We start from the raw sequence: 19885 nt of genomic DNA, 5'->3' as shown, positions 1-19885 counted from the left end.
GCTTATCAGATAAAACCCACAAATTGCTCCACAACTCCAGTTGGTTCCTATTTATGCTGGGAGGAATATGTCACAGAGGATATTACAGATCAGCTGGTGGATGGTAATTTAAGTGGTCTGAAGCAGTCCGGCCCACAGGTCTTGGAGGAACTCAGCAAATGCTTGGGCCCAGAAGCTGGGAAATGACTAGTTAAATTGTGCCTCTGTGCACTTTCTCTCCCCCGCCAAGATCCTGAGGGTAGAGAAATAACTGCCCAGCACTGAGGCAGATGGGCATCTTGCTCAAGGCAAAGCACCAGCTCCCAGAAATCAGATCTGCCCAGAACTACTGCCCCCCTGGAGAAAACATACTGCTGCTCTTCAAGGCAGTGGTCCCAGCTCCCACTGAGTACAGGTATTTCCAATCTTTTGCTCACTCTTTAGTGTCTTCCCCTGTTCTCCAGGTTCTCTATCACTTGCACATATTGGTACCTCAAACCATGACCCCCAAATCACTCTTATAATCCTCAGTGTAAATAACATCTTGTCAGAAAGGAGCCAAAATTAATGAATACATTGGTAGTTTCAGTGTTTCCAACCTAGAGGCCTTTGCGATGACAGGGAAGTGGGAAAAGATTAGAAAAAAAAAAAAAAAAGAGGGAGAAGTCCATTTGAGACAACTACTTTTTTCTGTACCCTTGTTCACAGCCCAATGCACCACCCAGTGAAATCCACATAAACCATCCACTGAGTACAGCACTGGCTGAAGAGATCACAGCATCATCTGGATACATCACATGAGGCATAATTTGCCTGGTTTGCTTTCCATCTTCACTAGAACTAAATCACTAAAATACATAAAATGAAAAAATGGGGATATGTGCTGTGACATGGGAAAGTCCATCACCTTCCTGGGGCCTTGTGTACAACCCATGTAAAGACAAGGTGGCTCTAACTATCCCTTTGTAGAGATGCCCACCTGTGATACACCTAGATAAACATCCATAGCTACTTTAAGACTTGCTATGAATCCTTGGTTACTAAACATATTTCTTGATATATGAGAATCGGCTGAGAAGTGACACTGAATTTCTTGCTTGACAAAATTTGCTAACTTCTGTGTCCAAAGTGGCCATTCCAATTACTTGGTTCCCCTCAGGTGCTCCCCAATTGGTCATGTAGAGTGCGAGTGCCCTGCTGTCAGACAGCGCCTGGGTACATGTGCCCCGAAGACTGTGGACCAGATGGTAAAAGCACAAGCTGTGACGAGAGCTAAAGACAGCAAAGGATTATAACTTACATCAGCAAGTTTTATCTCCTACTTGTGTTTTATTTTCCAAATGAGGAAGTCTCACCTGCTTTGAAGTGCCTGTTCTAGAATTTCCAGAGGGGCTAAATCTATTCTCAGTGTCAGTAAGTGCATACCTGGAGGAAAAACTTACTCATAAACAGCAAGTTTGCAAGAACAGAGGGCTGACCAAGCAGAGGAATGAGGAAGCGCTCTAACAGCTAGTCATTTATAATGCATAGAGGCATGAAAGTGCACATCAGCTCTGCTGCTGTTACTGTGCAATAGTGTACCTGAACTTTCCATCTGAGGACCTCAAAGCGCTTTACAGCTAAGCTCTCGGTAATAAACTGTGACATTTCAAAAAGAGGAGAGCTATGGCAAAACCAGAACAAGACAAAACAAAACAGAAACTAAAAAGAAAAAGCCAGCTGTGGTCCAAGATAAAGACATGTAGAACGAGGACAATCTCTCATTTGACTTTTATTCAGCAACTCATTGAAATGCTCCCACTCATACAAATGGAGTTTCCTGTTCAGGGACCTCTCAGTTACTCTCCTACTTCTCAATATTTTTAAACACATGGCTTTTGTATGTATTAAGTTCAGGAAAGCATGAATGCAGATGCTCTGCATTTAGGAAAGAAGGGCTGTGAAAGAGGAAGATTCCAAAAAGATGGTGACTTATATGCAGGGTATTAAACGTATCCTTAAAGACATGGACATTGGCACTGCACAAGGAAATGCCAAAGAGCTGTCTCTTCCTTTTTTTAACCAAATAATTTTGATGCAAAAGCTTTTATATTCAGCACTGACTCCTTAGTCCAAAGGCAAAACAAAGCATGCTTAACTTTAACAATGTAAGATAATTTCTAACTTTTTTTTTTTATTTGATTTTAAAGTTACCCAAACAAAACCATCAAGAAAAACTCTCATTTTATCAGTGGAATCAATGGACTTAAACCTGCAACTGTTAACTGTGCAAAATTCATTGTAAAACCAAAAGAAAAAAAAAAGTAAAATTCCAGAAACCTCTTTTTACCACCAAATTTTTGCAAGTATTACAATTCACAATGTCAGTATGTTTCCTGGGCACATACTGGCATATCCATGGTTCACCCGCACCCTTCAATCTCTGGTCTGTTGGATAACAGAAAGCAAAGTTTGACAGCTGTCATCAAATACTGACAGGCCCTACCAGGAGCTGCTCAGTCTTTCTGCAATCAGAAGGCTTCATGCCCTGCCTGTCTCACCTTGATGTTCATTAAAATGTTTTGAAGGGTGCAAAACATGTCTTTGTTCTTTAAACTGGATCAATGCAAATTCTTGAGAAAGGTGATGAATTTTACCAATATTTTTGTACACGTTTATCCCCAGAAGCTGATTTTGAGCACAGTGCCTTAGCATTGGAGCCAGACATGCTCATCTTGTGTCCACGTAAACTTTCCTCTAGAAAAATTACTACTGAATTCTGTCTCTCTCCTCCCCCCATCTCTCACTCCTTTTACCTCCTTCCTCTCTCTCTCTCTCTCGTATTATCCAATAAAATGGAAAGAATTGTAGCAGATTCATTGGTAATCACAGCATTTTACATATTTTACTGGTGCATTGACTAATGACACAGTCTGTGTAACACACTGTTTCTACAGCCATGTTTGAAGAACTGTGGACCTATAAATCTGATACAGCTTTAAAGCTTTGACATTCTATTTCTAGATTAGTCTGTATTTTAACTTTGTTTTGAAGCCTGAGATAAAAACTCTGTATTTCTGAAATCCTGAAGAATATTTTTGATGTTATAATAAAAACCTTATCTTCTAAAATTACCTAAGCTACAGAGAAGAACAGACTGATGTCCAAAAGCAAGCTAATCCCTGAATCTTTACTTTTAATAGCATAATAGCAGCCAATATATTCTAACTATTTTTATTTGCAGCACAGTGATGATCAGTACCTCTTATTGCAGGGTCTTTGCAAGTGATGAATAAAACCAGAAGGATTATGGAGAATGGAGGGGCCACTTTTATCAATGCATTTGTAACCACCCCAATGTGCTGCCCATCACGTTCTTCCATGCTGACTGGGAAGTATGTGCACAACCACAACATATACACCAACAATGAAAACTGCTCTTCTCCCTCATGGCAAGCTACTCATGAGCCACGTACCTTCGCTGTGTATCTCAATAACACTGGGTATAGAACAGGTAAGAAACGAATCAACAGTAATTCTTTGTTTAAAGTGAAGAGGACAGATATTCAGCAATGGGTCTCAAATCACTGCCTAAAATGAAGTGACTATTGTCCCAAACTGGGTTTACAGAGTAGAGACTTAGTGTTATGGAGAAGGAAGGTAGTGCTGCCTGCTGGTCCAGATTTGCAACTAACAGCCATGTAAAGAAACTCACTTGTAACAAGCAGCATATTTTCACATTTGGATGTCCCAGGTGGGAAATTAGCTGTTTGGCAGTTAAACCTAGTGTGAAAGAGGTGCTTTTTAGTGGCATTGTGGGTCTGAACTGGCAGTTCCAGCCATGATTATGGTCAGTATTATGGCCTGCTTGTGGACAGCTGCTAACTGTTATGGAAGAAGATGTCAGGGCCAGGCTGGAGACTGGTGCCAAAGACCTCACAGGAGCGAAGTGCCTGTCATGGGAGTGAAACAAGGTGAATGGTATAATTTAAATTTTTCCATGGGGCGATATTTCATTTGCATTTTCTGCAAAGGAATAGAAACATGTCTTTTAAAAGGATTGTTCTACTGTGCACCAATAAGATTTGACAGTTTCCTTGTAAATTCCTGGTGGTTTTCCGTAGTCAGGAGATCCCTTTCCTGCCTACAAAGAACTCCTCTTATTCCTCTCATCTGTGCTTCAGCTTGATGTAAAACCTGATTCATTTCTGCATCACCTATCCCCTAAGATTCAATCTGTAGACACGTTAGGCTCCAGCCTGACTTCCCCTTCACAAGGTACAGGAGTTGTGCGAGGTCATCAGAGTGCAATTTGTTCAGAAGCGCTGTTCAGTTACAAAGACTCCCCTTTACAGGACCAACGAGGCACAGATCTTGGTGCCAACTGTGTTCCTTACAATGTAATTGGCAGCAAAGAAATTTGTCTGTATCAGCGACTTAGGCACAAGAATGGATCCCTTTCAAAACACAGAGCAGGCAAATATCTCCGTGCTGTCTGCTTGTCCTCATTCTCTTAATGCTGCTATATCCAAAGCCTCAAATTTATCTGCCTGTTTGCCACCTTTACTACACAGACAGTTCACTCTTTTTAATTCTGTCTTTCTGCATCTGTAGTTCCGGAAAGCTTCTGCTCTGTGTAAAAAGCAAAAACAGACAAATATTTAACGCCTTTGAACCTGTGCTGGACATGTGCTGAATAGTATTTCAGTCTCTATTAAGATGGTTTTAGTGAAGCTTCCATCTGAGTACAGCACTGCTAAACCTGAGTAAGGGTCAGCATCAAGGCTTTGGAGAAGAAGAGTGAGAGAGAATTGGCAATCACTGCTAAAAAAGGTGCTGAATTCAGCACCTAAAATATAAGCACTGTCTCATGGCTTTTGTCTCAGAAATCCTTTCTTCTTGATCTATGGCTGCTTCATGTGGGTTTCTTGCTTTAAAAAGTTATTATCGTATTGATTTGTAATCTAATACTTGCACAACTAAATGCTTCATGCATTAACTAGATAGGTCTGTCACTAGCCCTCTGCACTTCTGGGGGGAAACACTGCTTTGGGCATATCTTCTGTACTGCCTTGTATTATGAAGCCATGTGTAGATGTCTGCTAAATGCAGACTTGACCCTATTAAATGGAAAAGAAAAAAGGGTCAAAAGAAAAGGAAAAGGGAAAAAAATCCCTGTCCAAAAGTAGGCAGAGAGAACATCAGTCCTAAAACTGTCAGGGTAGGTGAGTTTTAACAAGGGACAGGAAGGAGAAAAAGGAAATGGAAACCAATGAAAATACTTGTGTGAAACTCCAATTCTGACCAAGGTACATTGCTCAACCCTGGCCTCAAAGAATTTAACCATTTACTCCTTGCAAGATAAGCCTACCTGCTAATTACCTGACAATTATTTTTTGAAGTGGCGGCTTAATTAACAGCAGATCGTATAATACATTTTTCAAGGAGAGTGTTGCCTCATTAAGAAGTCATCAAAAGTTCACCAACCAACTAATAATCCACACTTCACAGCTATAAAGTTTAGTAAAATTGAAATGACTCAAAAATACCTGGGAGTGAAGAATAATTGGGAATGAAAAAGAGGGAACTGGGGAGAGAGTAGCTACGTGCCACATAGGCTACTGGTGACTCTGTGATGATATTCCAGACGTTATGGGTACTTATCCTGTGCATTTCTGTGTGTTTTAAGAGTAAACCATCATGCTTCTCAATTGGAAACTGAGGAGGAGAAAAAGAAGTGGGTGACCCAAGGCCGCTCAGTTTGGTGGCAGCCCTGATAAGGCACGGGTCCAGAGAGCTCCAGTCCAGAAGAGACAATGTCTGTCTGAAATGCTGGTTCTCTGTCTGAAATGCTGAGGATTTAGCTCTCACTTTTTACATAGGATGAAATTATTGTATAAGTTGATGGGAGTAAAGGAGTGGGAGAGTGTTTATATAATATCCTTACTTCTGTTCACTCCAAATAGTTTCCAACATCTATAAAGCATCTGCTGTTTAAACCTGCCACAGCCTTAACTAAACCCTCTATATTGCAATTGATCACATGTGGGCAGACTGCTTGTGGGGGGAGTCCTGCTGAAGCCACGAGGACTCCACACAAGCACAGCAGGCCGTTTAAAGAGAGGTCTGAAATGTGCTCTAATAAATTGCAGTCGTAATTACAGCCCACTGGGAAAACCTGCCAAAGAACAGAAGGGGTTTTTCTTCCCTATTTCTGTTTTACTCTTCTACTCCAGTTCTACTCTGATGTGACCTAATGGAGATGTTGCGTTTCATGGAAAATACTCCATTTTGAAGATGATACGTCAGTGCTAAATCATAAACAGGGACTGTGTTGGGTACTATCAGGGCAGACAATATTCAGAAACAACACTGCCAAACCAAAATCACTTTTGCTTCTAATGATCATTAAAAAAAATCAACAATTAAGGATGTTTCAATGTTTATGGTTTCACTTTACTCACAAGTTGTATGCTAAAGTGCAGCAATGAGTCAACTGCACAGCTTCCTGGTTGTTGGAAGTCCACAAAATTGGTAATATTAAACTAGAATTTGTAGGAAATAGAAGGAAAGACACAGTAAATAAGTAGAAAGAGAAAACAGCGCAATTCTGGAGAGCTTCAGAGAGAGGAGACATTTGTTTCAATTACACAGGCTCTAGCTGCTCATACTGGGGAGGAAAAAGAGTCACTCTGTAATCACTTTCAAATTTTCTGGAAACTGTGAGAAAAGCTTGGGAAGTTTTCTTTCACCTTGTAGTTGTTAACGTCAGTAGACATCCCTTCAGCTGTTTAGATTCAGAAATTTTATTCATAAGATTATTAGAGGCAGGATTTAGAGAGTTGGCTTTGCACTTTTCAAAGTCTTGGCTGGTTATTTGCTGTTCTTCCAGTCCTCCCTGCAGTTCTGTTGAAGTCCCTTCCTTTCTTTACCTTCTACTATTCTGTGCCAGCCCTACAGCACATAGCTTTGCCTCTCAGATGTGCCCTTTAGTGCTGCCAGTTCACACTGCCATTCACCTACACAAACACAAAGGAAAGCTCCAGGAGTGCACTACCTCAACCTTGGCTTCTTCCATCTTAATAACTAAGCAGTAGCCAAGCATTATCTTAGTATTTTAGAAGATGAAGACATGTCAGCAACACAGCCAATATGCAGGAGACATAAATATGACAATCATTTTATTGTTAAACAGTGTGTCACACTCTGTATACTGCAGGATTTTACATTTTTACCTGCTGAAGTTTCACCGCTCTGCAAATATGAAGAGAAATATAAGTTTAAAAATCTCACCGTGACTTAACATGTGCATGCATTCAGAGCCCTGCTTAGTGTTACTTTGTAGAATTACTACCTTCTAATCCTCACTCCTCTTAGCCCTTCACAGTGAGCGTAACTGCGCAGGAGAGAACAGGAATCTGCCCAGGCTCAGCAACCGCTGACAGCCTCACAGCAACATGCCAAACTCAAGACCAGGCCCTCCCCTTATGGAATCCCACTTGAAAGGACTGAGATCACCAAAGTAGGCAATTATTTGCTTACCATTTTTTTAGAATTGACTTTGGGAAGATTTATTTCCCAATATTTTATTTCTTGCTCAGAAAAACCAACCAAGCAGAGCAACATTCAGGATTCATGCATGAAAGTGTCCTGATGGTATTCTCAGCCTTCTGTGGGACAAAAATTTAGCAACTCAAAAATTTCTAAATACTTACATTTGTAAAACTCAAAACTCAAGAAGTGACTGGACAGCAGGATGTCGCTGCCTGGCACGTTTGGACATTGTTCACAGACTTCTGTGTAGTGATGAACAGAAAGGGTCACTTGGTTGACATCTAGTTAATATGTTCAACAGTACGTGTCAGCTTCTGATGCGTGTCAATTGACATCTGTCACTTATGGGTACATTTCTTACTGCAGAGACCAAAGAACTAACAAAATGCCATGATGACAGGAAACTGAATGCTAAGGACTATTTAAACTGTGCACCATTCCCTTCTGACACACAGGGGAAAGTTAATCTTTCACAGAGGGAGCAAAAACTATGCCTGCTGAAGGTGTGGGCAGACAATATGTTTCCTCTGGAGGCAAAGCCAGTGTGTTTCCTGTTCGCAGCCTTACAGTACAATTCAGTGCCAGCACACGCTATTTTTAATCTGCATCGTTTCAGTGACCTAATTTGTATCCTGCCTCATGCACCCTTTCAAAACAGAGTGGCAGAATATGATACAGGAGTGGGGATGAATGAGCAGGGAATGAGTCCTGGTTTCAGAATATTCCTAAAGTGAAAATAAAGGAAGAGAGAGAGAACTCTAAGCTTTCAGCTTCTTTCTTAATTGGTATAAAAGAGGCTGGGAAGCATCAAATATAATTTAACTTATAAATATTTTAAATTATTAAAAATAGGCCTCACTTTACAGAATAAAATTGCACTTTCAAACTAAAAAAATGCATCAATAAAAGTGAAATACACTGAACATATTCAGATAGTCCACAAAAAGTGAAATATAGAAGAAAGAAAAGGCCAAAAAGGATAAGATGCAAGATTTTCTAGTTCTATAGTATCATGTGAAGTGAAACTTACTTTGGTTTCTGTCCAGGACCTCATCAAAACCCACATCACTTCTGGCTACTTATGCTTAAAACAGAATTCTGTGCTATTAAATATTGTACAGAAAACTGTACACTAAGAGATTTTTAGCAAGTTTATGCATTCAAGTGCCTCATTTAGGAAAATCTGGGTAGAACATTGTGCAACAATTGCATCTCTTGTTCACGTGGCTGAATTATAGTCTTTAACTACATAATAACATACCACTTTTGGGAGGGTAAAAGTTCCTTAGTTTAGAAAGGTAGACTAGCTTTATCAAGAGGCATGATGCCAGTATCTGCATCAGCAAGGATGTAGGTCTCAGATCCCCTCTGCAAATCTCTACTGCTTTCTTACCAAATAACTAAGCAGGGTGGGTTTTTATCACATATATGGGCGTGGGGGGAGGCAGCTATATGTTTGCAGAAGTATGCTGAAAGGAAGGTACCAGTGAGACTCAGGAGTCCTTTCAGGAGTTGCTGTGGCCTCTCCACAGTCCAAAAGCAATTCTGGCTCCTCCCATCCTACAGTGTTAGGTGTTGCAGTCTCTACTCCTTGGTTCTCTCACCCCAGTTTTCTGGCCCTGCAGGACTTCACCTCAGCCTCTGCTCTGATCCTTGTCCCCCTGCTTTTCTGTCCTCAAGTCGTCCCTACCCACCATCCCCTCCTGGGTCCAGTCAGTCTTTGACAGACATGTCCTGTTCCCACTGCTTACCACTAGCAATCTCCTTTCCTGGCCTGATTAGCAAATCTTCCTCTCCCAGGCCCCTTGCCTTGTCAGTCAGCATCTTTCTCCTTTTTGCACTCACTGTCCGGTTTCTTGGTGGTTGACATTGCCAGTCCTGGGCCCTCAAGCCTTCGCTGCCCCCTCTCCTTGCCCTACCCAACTCCTTTGCTGGGTCTCCTGCTGTTCCCCAAACTGCTTATCCTTATCTGGTCACCTCCTGCCCTCTGCATTTCAGTCAACTTTCTCTCCGCTGCTGACACTGCTCAGGTGGACAAGAAATAAAGCCCTGAGGTGCCCAGATCTCCAGCACATGCAAACTGCAGGGCTTTTTGAAAACTGATCAGACTTTGGACAGGTTCTCACCAGGATGATAAAAGATACCTCCTTGACAGAGACTCTATCATGTCTTTGACAGGGTTCATGCTCTCAGTGCAGAGCATGGAAGTGCTATCAAATGAAAGCACACTTAATATTTTTCAGATGTTAAATGTAATTCATTTTCCATTACTGCGGTTCTCAAAGATGGCTACTGTTTGGGCTAAGAAGTTTCAAAAAAAATCAGCCTGAGGCAGACATCCAGTGTGGAAAATTTCAGTCCAAGTATAAGAAAGTTAGAAGCAACTGAAAACAGGGTCTTATAATGAGAAGTGTCAGACAACATCAATGCTGGAAAGTGCTACCAGCTTGGCCCATAATACAGGCTTTGTTAAAGACATTGCCCAGTCTAACGAGTGCTATATCAAGTTATAGGCTAATGCCTTTTGCAACTGCTGAGTTATAAAATCTTTAATGCTCCTTTTGGTTATAATGGTAAACCTGGCAGCAACTGGGAAAGACTTACAAAGCTAGAGAAGTAGAAAACCTGAGGTTTTCTGCTGCGGTTAAGTTACAAGACTGGGAACTGCGAAATCTGAATAATATTCTTGGCAATGCCACAAGCTTCCTGCATGACTTAGGTCTAGCTAAAGGTTAACCTCTTGGTGCCTCAGTTTCCTCACCACATTTTTGGGACAGTGCTTATTCCATTTCCTACGCAGTCCTGGCATCCTGAACTGGCTTTCTGTACTTGAATGACGTGATACACTAATCCTCTGTAATTTCTCACAGAAGGGAAAAATCAAACTTCTCGGCTTTGAATCTATCACTTGCATAATGGGAAGAAAGCAAGGAGGAATTTACTGGAATAATCCGGAAGTTGCAGTTTTGCTGGGCTCTGTCCCCAGAAGCACAGAATCACTGTGTGTCAGCCCTGAAATGTCATATAAACAGTGCTTCGCAAGTCCTGCAAATGGTTTCCTGACTTTGTTAAAGGAAGTGGGCTGTCTACTTAAAGCTCTTGTCTGGGTCACGGTGACTAAACCTTACTGTAGCATGCCTTTTTAAAGGCTTGGGTTTGTTTTATATTGGAAACATTCCCGTAAGCCTCAACAAATAACAAGGGTGTAGAACATAATATATGTCCTTTGATCCATGAGAGTGCAGAGGTGTCTCACCAGTAGATGTAGCCCAGTTCACTTGTACGCTAATCCACTAATGCCGGCAGGAGTTACGGGACTAATTCTATCATGTAATGCTGTAAATATTAGTCATAAATGTTTGTGGAAGATACTGGCGAAAAAAGTATTGGGAATCTGGAAATGATGAGAATTTGAATAACATTCAGCTATAAATACCCAGAATTCAAACTCCAGAGATCCTCTGGGTCAAATTCTCCTTTTCTTCCATCCATTGGAAACCCTGTATCTCTGAGACCAGTTCAGGAATCATTAGCTGATGGCTAAAGAGAAAACAAAACCTGTATTAAGGTGTCTATTCAATGTTAGGTACCAAACACGTATATTCTGCAACCACTCCTGAGGCACATCGATGTCTGTATAACTGTTCGCCATGTTGTTTGCATAAAGTTAATTGAACGTACTCATGCAGAATACAATTATTCTGATATACTAAGCTACTCTACATGTGATTAAAAACTAACAATGTGTCCTGGGAACAGTTAGCAAAACTGCCAGAATGCAGATAAAAACTACCTTATTAAAATGCAAAAATCGGTATTTATCTTTCTTGTTATCCCTGTGGGGGCCATTAAATGCAATAATGAAAAGATGTCCCTTGAAATGGCATTACTTTTTAACGAGGATTTTACTCATTGAGCCATAATCTCCATTTTATTAATTACAAGCAGAAATGGTTTCCTAAACCCTGTAACTGCTGAGTTCAAGTGGCTTCTAAAGCTGAGCATTCCCAGTCAGACTTGGACCATTCAGCAAGTGTTGGGCTACAGCTAAGTTAAGCATGTGGGTTGACTCTACAAGCCAAGCATGTGAAGATCCGGCAAGGACATTTACACATCATGGTGTCAGCTTCTACGCAGTTTTGCAACATATTCCATAGCTCTTTAATTGTTTACAATCCTCTGATTAGCAAAAAACAACTAGGACACCCACCATGATTACATGCTGTTATTTATTATTTGTCCGCATGGACACTATTGTGCTTTACTTTTACTGTGGCGCTTGTCTTCATTCAGAGCATGAAGAGCCAGACACTAACTGCTGGCACAGGGCTCCACCTCTGACTCATTTGCCCTATCCTATACTCAGTGGTACTCAGAAAACCCCACAGTGAAGGGACTCAACTCTTGTGTTTCAGGAAAAGCCTGGTTTTTCCCTTCATCTGTCAAAAGCTCATATCTTCCTGAGCTTTTGACCAACAAACTACTCTTGGTTAAAGCAATGTGGCAAATGTGATGATCCATTATCATGATTACCACTGCTTCTACTACTATTCAGGGCTTTGGTATACATTTGACTTGGGAACTGCTTTATTCTGCAATAGGGGGAAACATCCAAATCTGCAAACCGTCACTCCAGAGGCTGCTTAAAACTTGACAGCTCTGAGATTACTTTTATGATAAAATACTAAATTGTTGCCAACACAAAGGTGAATTGTTCAGGCTGTCAATCCAAAGTCTCATAACATGGACCAAAATCTGGAGTTCAGAGGGCCACAGGGGAGCTAACAAAACATTATTAAAGTTAGAAAATTAAGTAATCTAAAGCAAGGAAATTCCAAGATGAATTGACCCTCACCAGCTCCAAGCCTCCCTTTCCTTTTCTAAATTCAGTTTATCTTTTCTCGTCCTTATGCCCCAGGTCATTTCATCTCTGCATTTTATGCTGGTGGCTTTCTCTCAGGTAATGCCTGAATATCAAAAAGAGAGAGAAAAGAAGGACCGAAAGAAGCTGACTGTTCTTTGGTTTAGTGCCAATACTGAAAGTGTGGGGACTTTCTCAGGTCCATAAAGGAACAACCTATAGTGACATTAAACTGAGAAGCCGTAGTAAGTCTTTCCTGATCATCCATGTGCTACGGTTTTTCAGACCTTGGCCATTTTGAGACAGCTGTTCATAGCCAGTCCTGTTATTTACAAAGGCACTACATCAAAACCTACAGACACTAGCATTGCTTAAAGAAAAGCTTGCCAATGATTTTTAAATGGGCAAATCCATTTATTTTTCCCTAGCCTTTTTCTTGGAAATTGCTGAACTGTTCAGCTAAAACATTCCACAGAGCAGAACGTAGCCTGAGTCAGATAGCATGGAAACTATCATTAATGATTGAAGTTTGGCAAGACTGTAAATAGGAGAGTTCAGGTCTCTGGATTAGTCAATGTTAATTATAGGTGGGGCGATCAAACCGTTCTACATGATAAATTGCCATAACTTCCATTTCACAGCCTGAAAACCTCTGATCTTTGTGGTAGGTTGGTTGGCAGTAGAGTCCTTTACAGAGGAGTACAGCATGCGGAGGTTCCCCAAGGTCACGTAGTACCTGCTGGTGGATCTGGGATGGCATTCAGGAGGACTGACCTCAGATCTCTGCTATAACCACAGGCTGTCCTTGATTTTGCTTGGCTTGGTAATGCTTCCTCTCTCTTGGTCACATCACTTTCCCACACTTTTCTTCACTGTTGCCTCTCTCTGTCTTCCCTTTCTACAATTTCCTTGGCTTCCCATCTCACAGGGTTTCAGCATTTACCCTTACACTTTCCCTGGACATCTGACTCCCTGAGAGTTTAACCCAGTTTGGCTGCCTTCGAGCAGAGGTATGGTTTCAATTCCAGCAGGCAACAGAGCTGGAAACATATTCTCTCCCCACACTCACCGTCTTCACCTCAAGCTTCTTGACTTCTGGTTGGCCTCCAGAGAAAAAACAAGGGGGGCTGGCTTGCTTTCTTGGTGGCTCTGGGAGGAAGAGCTGGAAGCTTGGTCCAGTGTCTGTAGGACTTGTTTGTATGTCACATTCACGTGGTATAGGAAAGTGACATTATATATAACTGTAGCCTCTGGTTAGTGACATTTGGCAGTTATATGGTTTGATTGCACCATATTATGTTGCCTCAGGCAAGTCTTAATTATTAACATTCTGATTTTTCCACCAGTTTTCCCAGGAAGTTCACCATGCCCATGTCAATCAGATCTGCATTATTTAAGCCCTTCCAAAAATGTGCTTTTTTGGTTAGATTGAACGTGTCTAGGTTGAATGCGAGGTTTTCCAAAGTGACTTCATTTCCTAGTACAAAAGAAGTACAGGGGCTTGATGTGTGTCCCGATGCCCATCCAATAGCAGCTGTCTGCAGTCAGGCCTGGCTGGCTGAGCTGGGGCTGGCAGTGAGGGCAGGGACTATGCACCATGAGGGGTGCAGTGAGGTAGGCAGCTATCACAGAGGAGCTCTGTCCCTGGAAAGGGAGAGGTCTCTGTCATTCCCTTCTATCTGGCGGTGTCTCATTTTGAGAGCACCAGGAATACCTTTGTGCTACTGCTTGGGCACAGGCAGCAGAACTACTGGCACAGGTGACCTTCCAGGTTCTTGTAAACCACAAGAAAATGAAGAATGCAAACAGTGGAGTTACTCGGACACCCCAGTAACTTGCTGGGACTGAGCTGGAGCTAATAAATCCCTAAAAACCCAACTTGAAGGCCCGGTCAGGTGTTTTGTCACTGCACTTCCCAGGCAGTGGAAAACCAGGGCAGAACCATCCAAACTGACTATTTTATCCAGGCCAAGGACTATAAACAAACAGCTAAAGAGCTTTCATACCCATCTGTCCCTAGAAGCAATGCGGCTGCATTCGCCAGGGTGCCATGCCAACATTAATCCTCCCTCCCAAAGCCAGTTGGCTGGCTTTTGGTGTCTTTGTATCTTTGGCATAAGCAATTCACAACTCCCAGATAGCTGGGAGCCCACTGCACTGTGAGATTGTTTTTCTTTTTACTTTCTTCTAGAGAAATTGGCAGGATCACCTGCTAACCCTCCTGGGCCCAACAGCAAAACCTGAAAGGTTTGGTCTGAGTGGGTTCTGACTTGTCACCTGGAGCTAGTGGAAAAAAATACACTTAGTTTGGCAGGCCAGGTGGAGGTGCTTGACCTCCAAGTCTTCATCTCTTTGTTAGTTTTTCCTTAGAGAAGCTGTGGCACCAAAGTAGGGTGGGCATTCCCTCTTGCTCTACCCAAACATGGCCCAGTGTGATGCAGATCTGGAGTTCCCAGACCTTTTATCAAACCAGCAAACGCAGCCAGGTTGCCAAGCCCAAACTTTAAAAAGTCAGAAACAGCTCCAAAACATCAGAGAACTTGCTTAAAACCACAAGGTGTTTCTCAGATGTTTCCTCTGGGCACTGTGTTTTTAATTCAATTTTCAAGTGGAAACCAAGAGAAACAAAAAAAAACCCTGAAAATATTTCATGTGAGCACTAGATTCCAAAAGATTAAGAAGAAAACCTAAAGTCACGAAGGCTTTCAACTCTCATAAAAGCTCTGGAAATAACTTCATTTTAATTTCAAAACCCTCTGAGGTATAAAAGGAACATTTTTGATAAAGCAACTCTGACTCATTCTAACACATTTTATCTTCATTCATGAATGCTTTTGACGCAGACTAAAAGTCTTGGATTGCAAAGCCATCATGTGTGTGTGTGTGTTCTTTCTTTTTTTACCTTCACAGCTTTTTTTGGGAAATACCTCAATGAATACAATGGCAGCTACATCCCTCCTGGGTGGAGAGAGTGGGTTGGATTGGTGAAGAACTCTCGCTTCTATAATTACACCATTTCTCGCAATGGTAACAAAGAGAAGCATGGATTTGATTATGCAAAGGTATTTTCCAGACACATAAATGCCACGTCATTAATCCATATAAAGATAACTTTCAGATAATTTATTAACCAGATAATTAATTAATTAACCAATTACAACCATGGAATTGAGATGTCATTTTCTCTCCAGGGCACCACAGATCAATTTCCACATGAGAATATTAATCACACAATGGAAAAAAGTTAAGGGCTCTTCAATAGAGCCTGGTGATTCCTCCCTCTCTCCCTTCCTTCTTTCCTCTCTCCCTCCCTCTGCTAGAAAGTGATGGTTCAGCGGCAGAAGCAAATAGTAAATAAAGACCTTTCCCCAAAATAATTGTGCCCCTTGCGCTACTGAAATTTGGACGGATCTGGGTGTTGTCAGTTACTACCCACAGAAGAGACCTTAGTTAGTGTTGTTTTCCATTATACGGTGGACACCAAAAAAAGGCTGTGAGCCTATGGTGTCAGACTCTGGGTATGACTATGAGAACAGATAAGCATGAGAACATGGCCATTGGAAAACTTCAGAGCTTGTTTATGCTCTTGACAAAGTTTGGAAAGTATGCCAAGGTGACCTGACCACTGCTGTGAAGTTTCTCAGAAAGGCTTAAGAGTGCAGATTGCAGACTTTCCAGCCTGCAGAAAGCAATCTGGAATTTCCTCAGACTGTAGCTCACGGAAGATGATACAGATGTTGCAGCTGTGGTTTCTGACCCATGTAATGAGATTTTATTGGAAGCTTGCAATGCCTGTTTCTGATTTCCCCACCCGTAGAAATTACATGATTATATATTTATATAGAGTAAAAAAAATAAAGAATATTGGTTAGTTATACATTCCTTACACGCCCTGTGTATGTAGCTAGAATAAATAGGGAAATAGGAGGGGAGTAGATGCTTTTGGAGAACAGTCATACAGGCATTTCACTTGAACTGGCCAGAAACCCAGAAATTACCACAACCCTGGTGCCTCGTGCCCATTACCCTTTTTGGAACCCAAAAGCTGACTCGCTGTCTCTTCCATGTCCTCGCAGAGATCGTAGCAGCCAGGGCTGCCGTGTGTGCTCCGAGCATGCTACAGGAGAGGAGAAGGGACAGGGGGGACAGGGAACGGGCAAGCATGGAGATCACAGCTGGTTGCCTTGTCCTAGCACTGACATACGACACAGACATTGTCCCTCAGGCTCTGCTTTTGCAGCTGTTCGGGGCCTCGAATCCACAACATAAGATTAGTCATGCCTGGAAGTGCTTGAAATTACAAACATTGTCTCAGCACTTTCTCAATGAAGCTCGCGCTAGACCTCCAGGCCAACAGTGAATACTCCAAGGTGGCAGGTGGTTTAATTTAAGTTTTCATCTTTTTTTCTTAGTTCCATTTCCTCCCTTCCCCTCGTAGGCTTCCATTTGCCACCTTGGCTGTGGGTTAAACCAGTTTATTAGCGAGTCACAACCTTAATCTCAGCAGCTGCACTTCTTAAAGTTGCACAATTAAATGAACAGAGCCTGCAGGAATTCAACTGCTCCCTGCATTCGCATCTGCAATTTCTTTGGTAAAGATTTTTGCAATCTGCTGCCCGTTATAGCTTTCTTACACTTTGTACACATGTAAAAGTATACTCTGAACAAAGAGTGGGCAAGAAATGTTTATGTAAACAGAAAACCAATGCAAGAGTCAATGATTTCTTGCAGTTAGGAGCCATTATCTTGTGAAAGTGTTTTGTCAGTGAAATTCAAGAAACATATCTTTGTCAGTATAGTCTGTTAGTTTTAAATGTTACTTAGCATTATATTACAAAATCTGGTAATCATATTTACTTAATGCCTTCTATTGTATCTGATTTGCAAAATACTGTCTCATTTTATGTGGCATCACCTGCTTAAGAAAGTAATTACTGCTCAGTCTCCCCTATGCTCCCTTGAATCATACATCTCTTTGATGGTATGTTTTTACTTCCTGGTCTGAGCTTTAATGAGGACTTGAAAATAGCATAATAACATGATAGTATGTGATCTAATTAATCTTGCACTTTGTAACTTTTGCTTTGTGTTAATCGTATGTTCCAGGACTACTTCACAGACCTAATCACTAATGAGAGCATTAATTACTTCAGAATGTCTAAGAGGATATATCCCCACAGGCCCATAATGATGGTCATCAGCCACGCTGCGCCCCATGGCCCTGAGGATTCGGCACCACAGTTCTCAGAGCTCTACCCCAATGCTTCACAGCATATGTAAGTCAAACTCACATGCTGCCAGACCCACTCCTTGTAGCTGCTTATTGTGAGATACTTGTTTATGGAGATGTTGCAGGAACAGAGAATTCAAATATAAGAAACTCATAGTAAGCGGTGAATGTTTGCTTGTTTCTTTTGCCGTGCTTGCTCCTTTTGGGGAAAAGAGTGACAGCTCTGACCATTATTAAGGCAGAGAGAAGCTCTTTTCCTCCTGGGAAGTTGTGGGAGATTAAAAGGTCAGTATTTGGCTTTGTAAGGGCAGCTTCTTACAATACCCTGAAAATATGTAGACACAGGTCAGGATCTGTTGGAAAGATATTACTTCCTTCATCTTCCTCTAAGATATGTGCTTCCTGGGCTCTAACTGAGTGAATACACTGAGAGTAAAAGCACCCTTTTGTAGCTTTTGAGTGCAGCAGGTTTGTTTATAGACTAGATGCCAGCAGATTCCCAAAATAGCTTTTTTAAGACTGCATTTTTAAATTAAATTCTTAATCTTTCCTGGTCACTGAACTATAATAATAATTTAAAAAGAATTATTCATTTTGTTTCTAGAACTGAAACCAACTCCAGGTAAAAATCTGTGGATAGTCCTGGATTCCACATCTTGCTTAATACCTTCTTAAGCATATTCTGGGCCCTTTTCCTCAAAGAGAGGTGTTGTGGAAGCTTTCCATTGCCTTTCTGTCTACCATGGGCATGTAGACCACTCTTTCCATTTGTGCTTAAATGATGTCTTTGCACCTCTTTCCACACAGAAAAAAAACCCACAAAAGCCTAATAAAATACTTTACCTGGACTGTACATTGATTTGACCTCTGAGAATGAGGAGGAATCTGCTTCATCACTCAGTGAAAAAGCTCTTAGGTCTACAAATTGCATTTTGGACATTCTAGCTCACACTCGGGGATGTTTTTCGTAGTTACATTAACTACTTTAAAATTGCAAGGAGTAATAGTCACTGCATAAACTGCATGCCTAAACTGATCAGTAGTTACAGCCTGAAAGACATTTGTTGTTCATGGCACATGGTTAAATATTTGTTAGCTTGTACTTTTTTATTCTCTTATTGGCTGCTACTTTCTAGATAGGCCACTTTCCCTGACCTCACATTCTTAACTATATTTTTCTTATCCTATATTCTCAATGATCCCACATTCCTGAGTCTAGACTTTGCAAGTAAAGCAAACCAGCCAGCAATGTTTCATAGCTATTTAGATGTTCAGGGTAATCTCTGCCTGTGTGCAGAAGTGATGAGATTCAGATTTTAGTTTGTACATATTCACTTTAAATTGGTTCTTGAGTTCTCAAGCATTCTCATGCTGAAGAATTATTATCACTTTTTTATGTCCAAAAGGTAAAATTAGATAGGCATGAATACATAAAACCCGTCATATTGGGTTGTATGAAAGAACTTTCTAACTCAGTATCCTGACTTATGTGATCCAGCAGAAAGCAACAGGGAGTGTTTGAGGAGCAGGGGGACAACACTAGGATAGACAAAACCCCACCAAAAAACTGAGAGAGATTTCTTTTCCCTGTTTTTCCAGCTTCTGAAAATTACCAGTTCAGGTGAAACATCCAGGCCGCTGTGCCCCATTCTCTCTGCATCAGGCTGATGCAGTTCTCTATTTGAAATGTTGTGGTAGCCCCACATTTTGTGACGACAAGTTCCACAGTGTCACCCCATTCATCGGGGACAAAGGACCGCCTTTTCTTTCCTTCTAACCTGGAGCTTGCCCATGCAGAGTGTCCCCTGCTTCCCATCTTGTGAAGAATAATGAATAGTCACTGCATCAAATTTAATGGACTTCCCCCATGTCTTCTTTAAGTCACCCCTTTTCACAGGAAGAGAGTTATATCTATTTGTTCTCGCTCTGTTCAACAGATTGCTTCCCATTTAGTGGCACAGATTGCCCAGCCTCAGGCAAGCCATCCTGTCTGCTGGGGGACTATCCATCATTCAGGAGGGTAGGATTCAAACTGTTTCCGCTCAGCTGTGGGGACTGTGTCTGGAAGAAAAGCACTGAATCACTGTGTCTCACCCTACCTCTCCCCAGGCCAAAGCAACTCAGTTTAGGCTCCATGCTCAGTGTCCTCTGATAAAAGAGTGCTTGTAGGAACTTGCATTGGTTTATCATGCTCGTGGCACTTTCTACTGCTTGGTGTTTTCAGCCTACTTGTTTTCTAGCTTGTGCTGCTAGAACCAATGGATTTAGCTAGTGTCCAAAAT

The 19885-nt window shown here is 41.5% G+C and overlaps 1 protein-coding gene across 4 annotated transcripts in view; it reads left to right on the top strand.

The window, feature by feature from the left end:
* Positions 1-19885, top strand: part of SULF1 (sulfatase 1) — a 101759-nt gene that overhangs the window by 39846 nt on the left and 42028 nt on the right. For all 4 annotated transcript variants that reach the window (XM_030505162.1, XM_030505181.1, XM_030505172.1 and 1 more), the window contains 3 exons: positions 3233-3472; positions 15284-15435; positions 17480-17649. In XM_030505162.1, coding sequence (XP_030361022.1) covers positions 3233-3472; positions 15284-15435; positions 17480-17649 — 562 coding nt within the window. The remainder of the gene's footprint in view (positions 1-3232; positions 3473-15283; positions 15436-17479; positions 17650-19885) is intronic.

This window comes from Strigops habroptila, chromosome 1, assembly GCF_004027225.2.
Source record: "Strigops habroptila isolate Jane chromosome 1, bStrHab1.2.pri, whole genome shotgun sequence".
NCBI lineage: Eukaryota > Metazoa > Chordata > Aves > Psittaciformes > Psittacidae > Strigops > Strigops habroptila.
This window is presented reverse-complemented; position numbering and strand designations above follow the sequence as displayed.